Source organism: Epinephelus fuscoguttatus, linkage group LG22 (assembly GCF_011397635.1).
Source record: "Epinephelus fuscoguttatus linkage group LG22, E.fuscoguttatus.final_Chr_v1".
Taxonomy (NCBI): Eukaryota; Metazoa; Chordata; class Actinopteri; order Perciformes; family Serranidae; genus Epinephelus; species Epinephelus fuscoguttatus.
The window spans coordinates 22383806-22398306 of NC_064773.1; the positions used below are offsets into that span (position 1 = coordinate 22383806).

General features: G+C 39.6%; 1 protein-coding gene across 3 annotated transcripts in view; it reads left to right on the forward strand.

The window, feature by feature from the left end:
- The window catches only part of celsr1a (cadherin EGF LAG seven-pass G-type receptor 1a), a 118968-nt gene extending 114769 nt beyond the window's left edge, over nt 1–4199 (forward strand). For 2 of the 3 annotated variants that reach the window (XM_049566549.1, XM_049566551.1), the window contains exon 36: nt 902–4199. In XM_049566549.1, coding sequence (XP_049422506.1) covers nt 902–929 — 28 coding nt within the window. In that variant the 3' untranslated portion in view covers nt 930–4199. Of the gene's footprint in view, nt 1–868 lie in introns of all 3 variants that reach the window. The other variant, XM_049566550.1, reaches the window with a different exon arrangement.
- Nucleotides 4200–14501: the final 10302 nt, after the last annotated feature.

A 14501-nucleotide genomic window follows, 5' to 3' on the forward strand; every position in this document is an offset into this window, starting at 1 on the left:
ACTTTACTTCATCATGTATGGATGTCAACCAACATTATTTAAAATTTTCTGATGATATTCCAAATCATGCAGTATATGGATTCGTCACTTCCTCTCCTCCATCAGAAATTCACATGTCGTAATAGTCACATGATTATTTAGTTTGATTAAATTACATAAATGGTATTTGTCGGTTTTATGTTAGACTCAGTTGGATGGAAATTTTAAATGTAATTGAAATACATACATCTGACAAAATATACCAAATAATTCCTTTAAGTGCAGGATCCAGAGTTAAAGGAACACTCTGACGTTTTGGGAAATCTGTTGTTTGCTTTTTTGCAGAGAGTTAGACGAGAAGATTGATACCACTCTTTTATATGTACGGTAAATATTTAGCTACAGGCAGAGGCTGGTTAGCTTAGCTCAGTTTCCCAGGGAACAGGGCATACAGTTAGCCTCGCTCTGCTGTTCATCCATTTTTACTTTTGTATAGAGCAAATAAATCTAACTAAACAAATGAGACATAAGGTGTTACTTAGTGAGATTGTGTTACCTTTGGACAGAGCCAGGCTAGCTGCTTCCTGTTTATAGTCTTTATGCTAGGCTAAGCTACCAGGCTGCTGCAGGTAGCATGATTTAGTGCACAGGCATGAAAGTGGTATTGATCGTCTCATCCAGCTCATTCAAGTGAGTCATCAGATTTCCCAAAATGCCTAACTCCACCTTTAACTATAGCATGAGTAATGTGACCATCCTGCTTAAATGCTGCATGATGACTTCCTGCATCCCTGCATTCATTTTCACCTTGCATGTTCTTTCTCCCTGCACCCTTCCTGCATCCCCCCCATCCCTCCTCTTCCCCTCCCTGCGTGTCCTCCATTAACAGCGGCAGTAACGAGACTTCGATCTGACCTGTTAGGAAAACCCAGACCAGCCTGCCCTTGTGAGAGAAGGAGCAAAGAACCTGCTGGGGGAGGAGAGGAAAGGAGGAGAGCCATGAGGACGGGAATAAAAGAAAAGAAAACTGAAGACGGGCAGGGTGCTGCAGATTGGGTGAAAGGGGAGAAACAGTTCCCCACGCCTGATCTGTCCATCCACCCCTCCTCTCATGTTCCCTCTCTCTGGAGAGCAGTATTAATTGCAGACTTTAAGACTGCCTGAGACAAGAAAATAAGCAGATAATGAAAAGATGTGAGAAAACAATAAAGGGAATGCTGGACTGTACCAAGAGAGGAAGCAATGGAGCCACGTGTGCCAAAACCACTGTAGGAAATGGGGATGTAGAGTCGGAAGATGAAGAATTGCCCCCAGGATGCATTGCAAGCCCCAAAACGGTGTTCCTCTGTGGTGGTTATGTTGCCCTGTTAATGGGTAAAGTTAGGAAGGCTGGAAAAGGCAGATGAACAATCACTGTGCATGAACTCAGACTCAGATACATGCTGGTACATTTGTAGTCCTAAAGGATTTCACGGACTACAAGTCCCATCAGGCAGCAACCTGCTGTCTCACTGACTATCGGACACATCCGACGGCACTATCACACACCAAGTGCTCTTTTTTTTTGTTTTGTTTTTTACTCAAAGAAAGGCTTGCACGGCCTCTCAATGCAGTGCATTTAGAGTGTAATTAACATGTAGATATTGTTAAAGGTGAAGAAGAAATGATCTATTTTGTATGTCAGCCGTAGCGAGGACAAGTTTGTCGACTAAAAATCATTTGCCTGTGTTATTCCAATGGTGAAAATCACTTGATATGCTGGTTTAATAGACTGAGAACAATCCTGAATCAAGGCCTTACACAAACAAACACACACCATCTCAACCTGTCGTGGGCTTTGCGGAGATCCGCCACACTCTCTGGCACAAACACATAACGGATGCTGTTATGTTTGTGTGTGAGAGCGACCTAGAATGTCCAAAGTACATGCACACACAGTACAGTGGGCCTAAATGAACATCAGTTATGTGGAATGGAGAGGGATCGACCCTCCTGTTGAAAACTCAGTTTTCCTGTTCAAGCACTATAAACCTGAAGCCTTCTTTTCCAGTGTCCTTCCTGCTTGTTTGTCCGATGCAACACTCTCCTGGTTACCAAAGTCATGAACTACAGTAAATGTGCACATTAGGGTTGGAGTCAGTTTCACTTTTAACTCACTTTTCTTCCAAAATAGGGGGCAGAGAAAGACGTTTACTGGTCTTTGGTGGCATTGAAATACAGCTCAGGATTATAACTATATCTTAAAGGAATAGCTCAAGTGAGGTTTTATGAGGTACTTAGCTATATTCTGTGTATTACTTTAAGTAGATAGCAGCCAGTACATCCCCATTTTGAAGAAACAGATGCTACAGAAGCTAAGCAATGTACTCTTGTGGATGGGGGCTGCAGCGAAACATGTTTTCGCCAGCTAAAAGAAAACACCTAAAAATATCTAAATCAGTTTGAATGTACGCCATACTTTTTCACTGCTTTTCTTTTCCATCAGACATCGATTTCTGACATGGCTCTGAAGCCATACATCGCTCTCTTTAATGCCAGACTCATTGTGGAGAAATAGTGATCACTGAACACAGGAGTTGCTGTTCTACAGCTGCCTTAAGGGGGATTTATACTTGTGTGGCAGACCCTACACCGTAGCCTACACACATGGCCTACACCATTGTAAGTATTTCTACTTGTGCGGTGGTGTGTCTGTGTCACTCTGCAGTTACTCCTCCAGACCACTAGCCGGCGATGGGGTTTCTGTGAAGTGCTGTAAAGTTGAGGTGACTCAAAACACACATTAAACACACATTAAATATGGCTTAATAGAGACAGTTTCAAACACAAGTACACAAATCAGCTTCACTATAACTCGCAGCATTCACAGACAAACACTTTTATTTATCTGGACACATTTTCCCCACAAATACAACATGCTAACGTTATTAGCTCAAGCCTATGGCATTTTACATTGTATAATTTAGCCTAGCGGCTACAGAGCTTTTTCCTCTTTTCATATGCAGCCAGGTACAGCAGCTACATTTGATAAAGGTAATGTTACAAATTTGGCTTCCTTACAACTCACAAGGTTCACCGACAAAACAACTGTCTTAAACTAAACGCGTTTTCCAAACAAATGTGACATGCTAACGTTATTAGCAGAAGCCTATGGCATTTTACTTTGTATAAATTAGCCTAGCGGCTAGCAGACTTTTCCTCTGCTCATATGAAGCCAGGATAAATCACACACGACTTAAAATGCTATTTTTGCGGAGGCTTTATTGTCTTCACAATTTATTGTTTCTTATCCGTGAAATTAAAGTAAATAAAAGCTTTGTTTCAACTGAGGGAAATGGTTTCAGCTTACAAACATAGACAGGAGGTCTGCGTTGCTGCGACGTGTAGTTGCATTTCTGGGAAAGTGCACATCAGGCTACAGCGTAGGGTACGGCATAGGCTCTTCGACGTAGAGCCTCCGCCGTAGACAGGCATCAATTTGACGCACAAGTATAAATCCCGCATTAATCAGTTAGTTTATGTGTGTTATTGTGTTACACTGGCGTTTAAAAGGATTAATATGGATTCACCAAAGTCATACGCTAGCTGAAACGAAGTCTGATCGAGGCAGCAGTACACCAACAGCTCCCATGTTCAGTGAGCCAAAATTGCTGTTTTTATCAACGGAGCCTGGTGGCTTTGACAGGAGAACAGATAGAGAACTCCTGCCTGCTTCTCTTAACTTGGGGGTGTGCTAATTGCCATCTACAGTAGATAACACAATGACTATGTATCAGTGCCTTATACAACCCTACTTCAAAAAATCATAACTATTCCTTTAGGATCTATGCTTTTCAAGCACTCGCTAATAGATTTCATGTTTTTTAAGCATATTTTTAATCCAAAATTGATACTAAATCACTCAATCAACATCGATTCAGTATAAATTTTAAAACGTTTGAGTTCAAAGTGAAAAAGATGCCAACCCTGTGCATTCTGCAGCTAATATTAGGCAACTTAAAGTCTTGTTTACCACTCACTGAATGCCTTTGTACCATATGTACAACCCCAGTGTTTTGCCCTCCTGTAATCAACGCTGTTGATACATTTGTTTTTTTATTGATCCGAGACACTGGAAATGTTTTGTAACATAATGTATATTTATTTTTTATGGTTTTAAGACACTGGAAAGAAAAGATGATTGTGACTGTAAAATTAAAGATGACATGATGAATTTTTAACTGTGTTGTGCAGCCTATTGTAGTACATGTCTGTTGCCTGGAAGGAAGCGTGGCGAGTAGAAACATGTGCAGTACTCATGGGAAATTAGGTAACTTTTTTTGGCTCCGACAAGTGATGAGTAACAGAAATTGTTACTCAGGAGCAGGTGATCACATGTGTATAGAGTGTCTAGAGTCATAAATAGCATGACAGATATATATATTTTTTACTTTGGGGTGCATGGGCCACATAAGATTTTTTTTTTTTTTCCCCCAAAACTTAAACTTTGATTTTTTTTCGTCGTTAGTATTTCATTTTATCAAGAAAACCTTTTTAGGAGTTTTGTACTGTATGTTTAGGTAATAAAATATTCCTATTTTCACATCAGGGAGAGAATAATATCATGGATGGAGGGACAGAGACACCAGATTTCAAACAGAGGCGCACCCTGCGGTGCTGTGTATACGATGGAGATGTTGTCCTTACAAGGTAATGTATGGGGAGAACAGTCTTACTGTCTCTGTGTGTCCTGTGCCAAGTGATCAGAGCCCCGCTCACTATCAGAGAACAGCGCAAGTCAGTTTACTGTAGGAGTGAGAGGTTAAAGGCTGACTGTTGAACCTTAAACATAAGAAGCGTGTGTGTGTGTGTGTGTGTGTATGTGTGTCAAAGTGGGTGGGTGGTTGGAGGTATGGGTGTATCTGTCTGGGTGACTGTGTTAATCCTCATAGAACAATGGTGGCAGCCGGTCCTATTAAATCCCCTCACTTTGATCCAAACCTTGCAGGGCACACACATTTACACACAGTCTATGGAAGGAAGTAATTGCATCGCACACGCACGCACGCACGCACGCACGCACACACACACACACACACACACACACACACACACACACGATTGATTCACAGTTGCTGTATTTACATACAACATATTTTTCAGTTTCTGGATGGACTAAACTCTTTTCGGGTGAAATTATTCAAACTTCATATCAAATCAAATCAAATCAAACTTTATTTGTATAGCACTTTTCATACATTAAAAATGCGGCACAAAGTGCTTCACAGAATAAAAACAAACAAAAATATTACGTGCATATTGAAAACCCACCCCTCCCACCCCCACATATGAACACACACACACACATACGCATACACACGCACAAACACAGTCAATATAGTCAATAACATGGCTGGGCACAAATTATTCACCAATGGAAGTATGTTCCACTAAATAATCTAAATTTGCTTGTAATCCAAAATTAGCCTATTGTTTTTTGAGAAGCGTACTTTGTGCACAGTCAGGTATCCATAAAGCGAATTTGGTGTCTCCAAGGCAACATGAGATTACTGTTAAATTTAATTTCATATTTTGGCTCAGACAAAAACCTTGTATGTTGATAACCATTACTTTTTAGAAAATGAGAAAAACCTTTTGTATTGAAATAACTAACACTGCATCTAAATTTAGTGACAAGTTGTTGTTTTTTTTAAAAAAAACAACAATTTAGCATTGGTTAAATATTTGTAAAACCCACATACAGACGTAAAGGGTAACCATTAACATTTTTTGACTGATGAAAAATAAATACATTAGAAATATGGAGATGCAAGGTTACAAACGACAGGGATGATCTGGAAAGTAGACAATGCTTATTTGCTCTCCTAGCTTGCGTAGCTTAGCTTAGCAGAAAGACAGGAAAAAGGGGTGAACAATTAGCCTGGAAAGCAGGCAACCAGAGGAGACTCCAAGAAGCTACTGCTCCTGGCTGAGAAATATCACATATGACAGCCCATAATTGTCATGTAGCCTACTACACTTTGGTTTTTGCATGAATTGGACAAAACAGGTTTAACATTTTAGTTAGTGATATACCTTTGTTTTCCCTTGCTTCCAGTCTTCGTGCTAAGCTAACCAACTGCCAGCTGCAGCTTCAAGAAAGTGAACAAGCATCCCTAAAATGTAAAATGTCAAACTACTGCTTTAAAGAAGCTTCATACAATATTCTGAGCAGGAACTGCCCATTGGTTTGACATCCCATTGTTCCAACCATATTAAACCCGTTGTTCCGAAATCATCATGATGCCCCGTGGTTAAGGTCTGGTTAGGTTTAGGCACAAAAACCACTTGGTTAGGGTCAGGAAAAGATCATGGTGTGGGTTAAAATGAAAAAGAAAGTGACAAACACATAAGCTGTGAGCCTGCTTCACCTCAAGCCTTTCCCAGCTGACCCAGAGCCAGTCGCGGCGCACCATCAAGGTAGAAATATGCCCACCGGGTGCCGTTCAGCACCGTGGACCGTCAGACTAATGGGATGTCGGACAAATGGGCTGTCGGACCAATGACATGGACCCATTCTGAGCACATCTGTGATTCAGAGGTTGTCTACACATGGCTCAAAATGGAGGTGGCTGAGCTGGCAGCTAGCAGTTAATGTAGCTAACAGTGCTAACAATAGCAAAGGTGGTGACAGAGCTAAAGGTGTTAATGTGTGTGTGTGTGTGTGTGTGTGTGTGTGTGGGGGGGGGGGGGCAGCGGCAAAGGTTGAGCGCTGTCAGTAGTAACAGCTGTATGCACTGCAGAGCGACAGCGACAGCTAGCCAGTGGGCTACCAACACAGAATTCATACACGTGTGACCAGACCGTCAACCACTACAAAGAACAGAGAAGCTCAGATGACAACACACAAGGAAGTAACGTGACTTCATTTTCTAGGCAGGGCACCATAGAGTGCTCCAGGTATGATGTTTTTTTGTAGGCTGACACGGAAAAGTTCATGAATTTTGATCGTAAACTTGCCACTAAAGATACTTTATAGTTCGTAGTATGTCACTACAAAGCCCTGCACTGAACTTTTCCCCTACATTATCTACATTTTTTTCCACAGCTCGGGCCACATTAAGACCTGGCACTTTGCTCTGGCATTCCAAGGTAAGCCATCTATACGCAGCCCTTCACTTTAACGTTTGTCTGTAGGAATTTGTCTTCAGCCATATGTACCAGATTAGCCAAGATGCACTTAGGAGGCGGCGGATCAAAGAGCTGGGGAAAAGTAAAAGGTTGCTGAGGTCAGACAGGACCATGAACGCTCCTTTTGCTTAAACCAGGGGGAAGATGTAAGTGCATGACATCACTACGAGGCCTTCTCTTCTCTATCCATGTCTTAGTATAGATAAGATAAGTGTACTCTTGTTATTGGTGTCCTGTTATTTGCAGGGTTAGGGCCTGGAAATGGTAACTGTGCCAAGTCCGTCACATTAACACGCACACATACAGTCTGCTGCCCGACAGGTATTGCCAAGTATATTATAGTCAGCAGGCAGAGTGAAAGGTTAGAGGGGAGGGTCAGGTTTCACAAGTCTATTGGGTGGTTAGTTGTTATGGCAACTGAAGCCGGTACTCTCCTCAGGTGACATAAGGTACAAAGATGAAGTAAGGAGTTGGAATAGAGGTCAAAATATGACTGGTGGTGGGATTAGTCGTCACAATCATGACACATGTAGGTAGTAAGTTCACAGTAGGTACACTTTGCCTGCGTTCCATATCTTCTCAAGATATTTAAGACATTTAATCAACTTCTACACCGGTAAGAAGGCTGTAAAACAATTACCATTTTGTCAGATGTTCAGTATTTCACTTTGGAAAGTTGGGAAATTTGGAAAACCTTTAACTTGAAACTTGAGGAGTTGAGTAGGCACAAGTAAATAGTCTATCAGTGTGACCCTCTGCCCTCCTCTTTATCTCTGTTCCATCACAGCCAGGCCAGCTAAATAATTCAGACTCATCAGGGCCACGGTTGGCATCCTAAAGAAACGAGTGTGCTGCTGAACAAGACCAGGCAGGAGGTGAGACGACAACTGATCCAATTGTGCCATCTACTGGTGAAGAATGTCGAACTATGTAGGCTGAGTGTTCTTTTACCTTTGTGCTTGTGAGGACAGTTATTAAAACCATCAAAGGTTGAGAGAAATCCCTTAAAGTGACTGTAACTTTTTTTTTTAAAGAAGAATCAAGCTTATTACAAACAAGAAGTTGAATTCATAAGCCATTAAACACACCATTGCAGTGATATTGCTGCTACAGCCCTGCTTGCTCTGTATGAGTAGTTCATGGTGGCTGATGTTAGCTAATGGTGGCTTACTTTATGTAGATCTTGCTTTGTATGTAGTTTGCTGATTCTTCTGTACTTGTGCTCCTGTAAAAGTATGTTTTAGCATTTTCCAGTATCTTCTAATTGTCACTTGTGTCCGCAGTGCCCACTGGAAAAACTTAAAACTTAAGTAAAACCGACTATCTCTCCATAACATTGAATATTAATGGCTAATTAAGCAATAAACAAAGTAAAAGTTCAGGGGAGAACATGTATAGGATGCTGCAGGAATGAGTTCTTAAATGCAAACATGAGTTAGCATGTTTGCACTTCCTGATCCTTTGTCTGAAAGTCAATGGGTTTTTAGTTCCATGCCTGAAACAAGCTTAAGAGACTTCTATGTCTTGCACTACAGCATAAGATATGTAAGTAAATACAGCACTTGTGAATTTTCTTGAAAAAGGCAGGTGCTAACAAGTGGCTAAACGAGACGACAGAACATATAACTGTAGTGTTGTCTAGTTTGTTTTTAGCCTAACGTTAGCTTTTTGCTTCTGGCAATTTTACGCTTCAAAAGTCATTAAAGTGGTAACCCTAGTGCGGGTCTTGCTGAACGAAATGTGTAAATGTCATAAACTTTTGTTTGCCATGGAGCGAATTTTCTGCAATAATTCCAAAAACCAATGGAAATGTCACCTTGGCTTTTTGTTAAGGGAACCAGGGTGGTGCTAAATTCCGAGTTCATCTACAAAAAACATCACCTGTGCAGCTCTGTTGGTATCATACATTAAGAAGTTTAACAGTTAAAACCTCAACTCAACTTAGCTTCATCGGGACTCTGTGGGTGTGGTTTGATCACACCTGACTGACAGTGGCCTGGCAACATTAGCAAACAACCCCATGACTGTTGATTAATTTGATTTAAAAGCTAGCTGATTGCTGTGAGAATTATATGGTAAAATGTGGCAAAAATAATTTTTAAAAAAGGCACTTTATAAATAGCTTTTACAAAATCAAAATTTCAATTGAGCTTGACCTGCTGTAGCTTGAACTAGATCCTTGTTGCTCCCTGTATGGGTTAACACTCAACCGGGGCCACACCCCCGATTGGGTATTTGCCTTGCAAAGTATCATATGGGTCAGAAAATAATTATCACCTCAAACTGGATATGGGTGGTCCTTTATGATAGACACACATTTACAATTGTATTTACTGTCGATGGCTGAAACCATGATTTCTATGATACAATATGATACAGTAAAGCATTGGCTTTGGGTAGGATGGGCATACTTTAGATTAGTGTAGGATTAGGAGATGCACAAGTAGAGATTAGTTGAGAGAAGAAGCAGCACTGATATAATGCTGCATACAGAATGACCCAGGTAGCGTCAAAAATAGAATGTGGTCAGTGGAAGGTCCTCAAAAATATAGTAATCCAAACACCATTGAAAGCAATACAACTTGGTAGAATTCAAACAGCTCCTTTCAAATAAGTCCTGCATATTTTTTTTGTTAAAATAAATTGGAAAAAGTCTTTGTTCTGAATCATAGCTAACTGTTTACTTGAAATGGTAAAATGTTAGTAGTCAATCAAGCATCTTATCCAAACAGTTTTTTTGCATCAGCAGCCTCGTCATCCATCCTCCCCTTCCTCCCCACTGTTCTATAACTGACTCTGGATGCTCCGCCAGTTGCATAAGACACGTGTGGTTGTGCAACCCTCTAGAAAATACTGATTTGGGATTAAGAGGGTTATTACAGGGTTTCCAAATGAGCGCAGAGGGAGGATTTGGGAAATCTCAACAGCGGTACTTTTGCTAGAAGACATCTGAAGAGGATCACAGCCCCAAAATCCATTGTGTGTGTGTAGATGTGTGTAGATGTGTGTGTGTGTGTGTGTGTGTGTGTGTGTGTGTGTGTGTGTGTTAAGCATGACTAAGGGGAATCCCATCTAAAAGCATTAGTCCGCTTGTTTGCTGCACAATCTCTGATGACTGCACAGACCCTGAGTGGTTTCCCATTTAAGCTTATAGTAGTTACAGATCAGGGTGCAGTGATACAGTGGCGGCTTCTGAAATATCCTGCAAGAGAAAAGAGGCCTTAAACACAGAGACAGACAAGGAGACAGACAAAAAAAAATCCCCCGTAATCTTAATTTAACTTGGGAAAAAGATATTCATGTTGTCATCGTGCATTAGCAGGAGGAACACAACACTTACTGCTCACTGTGAACAATCATCATGAACAGATATCATGACGGAAACATTTACATAGATTTTTCATGCCAATCTATGAAAAGACTAAGCCTTACAATTACACATAACATAGTCGAAAGATCTAATATTCTGTCTCCCTCATGTATGTAAATAGTATTGCCCGAAAAATTAGTGTTGTGTGTTGAATCGACACCTCCGTGACACCATATCAACAAAAAATTAATATGATAGGTCATTGTCTTGAATTTGAACACACCAATTAAGCCTTCAATCTGGAATAACTGACTTTATTGGCCACTTGGGGGCAGCAGAGAGATGCTGTGTGAACACAGCGCTGACTTATATTATCAAAAAGAGGACTATTTACACCAGCATTAGATAGTTAGCAACATTAGCATTCATTTGGAGTCGTGTTTCTGGAAAGTGGCAACTTCCTGGGCTGAAAAATGAAGCCACTAGGAAGTGCCAAAATCTGCAGTTCCTCTAACGGCCACTTGAGGGTGGCTCGAAGAACAAGTCAAACTCAATAGACCCCCATGTTAAAATGGCCAACTTTGCAGCAGAAGTAAACATGTTTACAGCCTGGTACAAAAATGGTTTTGGTCTCATTAGCTAATTTCCCCGTTCATGACAACTGCACTGGGGTTAATTTTTGATGTGTTTTAAGTGTTTAAATGTTTAAATGTGCGTGGTCCCTTTGAGTCACATGCTGTCTAATGCCCTTGCTCCTCCATAGCTCCACCCTCTCGTCCAAATATGGTCACTTCTGACTCCAAAAATCCAAGATGGCGACGGCCAATGCCAGACTCAAGGCTTTAAAACAGGAGGTATCTGACAAATGTGAGTCCAACATTCACACTCTGTTAGCTCTGTTTTTGGTCTCCGCCAACTCCTGTGAAAAATATCTGGCTCTTTAGCTGCTATATGCTCCATAATTTTCACTAGCAAGGTGCTAACTTTGTCAGCATAGCATTAAGTTCGTTATTTCTTTGTTTGTTGTTTTGCTTAAAACAGAAAACCATGCTGATGAGAGCAAACCACAGCAGCAAAGTCGCTGGCCTTAAAACCAAAAAATGAACCCTCAAACAAAGAAGTATTTATGTGGTGCATTGTTATGGGGTGCCGTTTGTAAAGTGTCTCACGCTGAAAATAACATCAACATTTTGCCACATTTAGCTTCAAACAATGTTTAAAAAAGTATTGTGATTTTTTTAACGTCACCTTTTACCACATTTACAGCAATATTTGTTAACTTAGAAATATATTAAATAGTTAAATCTAAATATTAAATGTGGAACCTAAATGTTAAATGATAAATCTAAATATTAAATCTAAATCTAAATGCTAAATATAAATCTAAATCTAAATGTTAAATCTAAATATTAAATCTAAATCTAAATGCTAAATCTAAATCTAAATATTAAATCTAAATCTAAATCTAAATGTTAAATCTAAATCTAAATGTTAAATATAAATATAAATATTAAATCTAAATATTAAATCTAAATCTAAATCTAAATGTTAAATCTAAATGCTAAATATAAATATAAATATTAAATCTAAATATTAAATCTAAATCTAAATCTAAATGTTAAATCTAAATGTTTTGGGTGAAACTAAATGTTTAGCAAATATGCAAATTCACACTGCCGGTCACCGGAAGTACCAAAATAAAAGCTCGAGATGGTCAGACTGTTTATAGAATCAAATAACGAATTAAAACCAACTTATCGGGGGAAAGGGACACTTGAACATACATTAGCGTGATAATAACTACCTAAAATAACAAGAAATGTGTTTGGAGAAATTTTATTTGACGTGTACTTTGAGTTGTTAGTGTCCCTTCGGAGGGATTAACAACCTAAGCTAAGCTAACAACCGTAGTTCTTAGCCCGTTAGCAGTGTCTGTAATGACTCATTAACTCTTAAAACGGTCCGTGAAAAATATTTTTTCCAGCGATGTCTTAGTTACAACATGATTGAGCTAGCAAAGCAGTTTTGTGTTGCTGTGTGGTATTTATTCAGTTTTGGGAAATCACGATGTCTAGAAAGCATCAGTGGGCAGCAGCAGCAGCAAAGCTATCAGGGCGTCATCTGTTAAATGTCTCCCGTTGTCGGATACGACATTAAACTACTCCAGTTAGCTCAATCATGTTGTAACTAAGACATCCGCTGGAAAAAATATTTTCTTCACGGACCGTTTAGAGTTAGTGAGTCATTACAGACACAGCTAACGGGACTAACAGCTAACAGTTAGCCCCGCTAATCTACGATAACCATGTTATTAATTTCAGACCGTGATAGTAATGTTTGTTCAGTCATAGTGTTTATAGGCTTTACAAACACCAGATTAGTCTAAACGGTGATACAGTGACGTGAAAAACGTGAGATGTGCATATATATATGTTGCTAAACTCCAGCGCTGGTTTTCTACCCGGAAGTATTTGTAAACAACAAGGTGATTCCCTCAGAAGGGACACTAACAGCTCAAAGTACACATCAAATAAAATTTCTCCAAACACGTTTCTTGTTATTTTAGGTAGTTATTATCACGCTAATGTATGTTCAAGTGTCCATTTCGATACGTTGGTTTTAATTCGTTATTTGATTCTGTAAACAGTCTGACCATCTCGAGCTTTTATTTTGGTACTTCCGGTGACCGGCAGTGTGAATTTGCATATTAGCTAAATATTTAGTTTCACCCAAAACATTTAGATTTAACATTTATATTTATATTTATATTTAGCATTTAGATTTAACATTTAGATTTAGATTTAGATTTAATATTTAGATTTAGATTTAATATTTAGATTTAACATTTAGATTTAGATTTAGATTTAATATTTAGATTTAGATTTAATATTTAGATTTAACATTTAACATTTAGGTGCCACATTTAATATTTAGATTTAACTATTTAATATATTTCTAAGTTAACAAATATTGCTGTAAATGTGGTAAAAGGTGACGTTAAAAAAATCACAATACTTTTTTAAACATTGTTTGAAGCTAAATGTGGCAAAATGTTGATGTTATTTTCAGCGTGAGACACTTTACAAACGGCACCCCATACATTGTAAATATCAAATATTGATTATCGCTGCTTTAATGAACTTCAGTTTACATAGTCCTATGCTGCCGCGCAATAAAAACCCTCAGTGTGTTTGTGTGAGCCTATAATTGTGCAGGAATCCAAGAGTGCTTCTAAATGGCAAAACTCTACCGTACAATGTACAGTACTTCAGTGAAGTGGTGCCCTGCAGTTCTTTAGATAGCACTCTGCATTAATGTGGAATGATAGCTACAGTAGATAGTATTCCAATGTGTGGTAACAGTGAATCTCGGTTTTTACAGTTTCATTGCAGCTTTTCATATTTTCTGATAAGTACTGCAAACATTGTACCATAAGAAACGTCTCTAATGGACTAAATGTCCCTTTTCTGTTCTCTAAAGGTCTGCAGTGCTAATGAATTGGACATGGAAAGTCCTCTCTGTCAGTGCCTCCACATTTGCCTAGACAAATGTGAAGGCAGGCTAAAGTTGCACTGCCTCTCTTTAGTCTTCAGTAGCAACTAAAACCTCACAAACATGGATTTCCCGCCAACAGAAGACGCACCTGGGAGACGGTAAGTTTTTTTTTCATGTTTTTAAATGCTGAAATCAACCTATGGCAGAAAGAAATCATGGCAACCCTGGAAAGTCTGATCCTCTTTGTGATAACATGTTGACTTGCATTGCAGGCTGCTCACAGACAGTGTGTTTGTGAGGAAGAGGAGGAGGTGACGATGTGACAGCCGCAGGACAACCAGGCCAAAGCTCCATTGAGGACAAGACTACACCGATCCCCACTGGCCTCATTGGTAGTCTGACTCCATACATAGAGAGCACTTGTGATTACTTCCCCGTAATCTATGGTCTCATCTCAGGGGTCAGGAGTCAGTTGACTCCTGTTTCACTTTCTCTGTCACTTTCCACCCATTGCACTCTCCGGTCCTTCAAACCCCCTCTTCTTCTT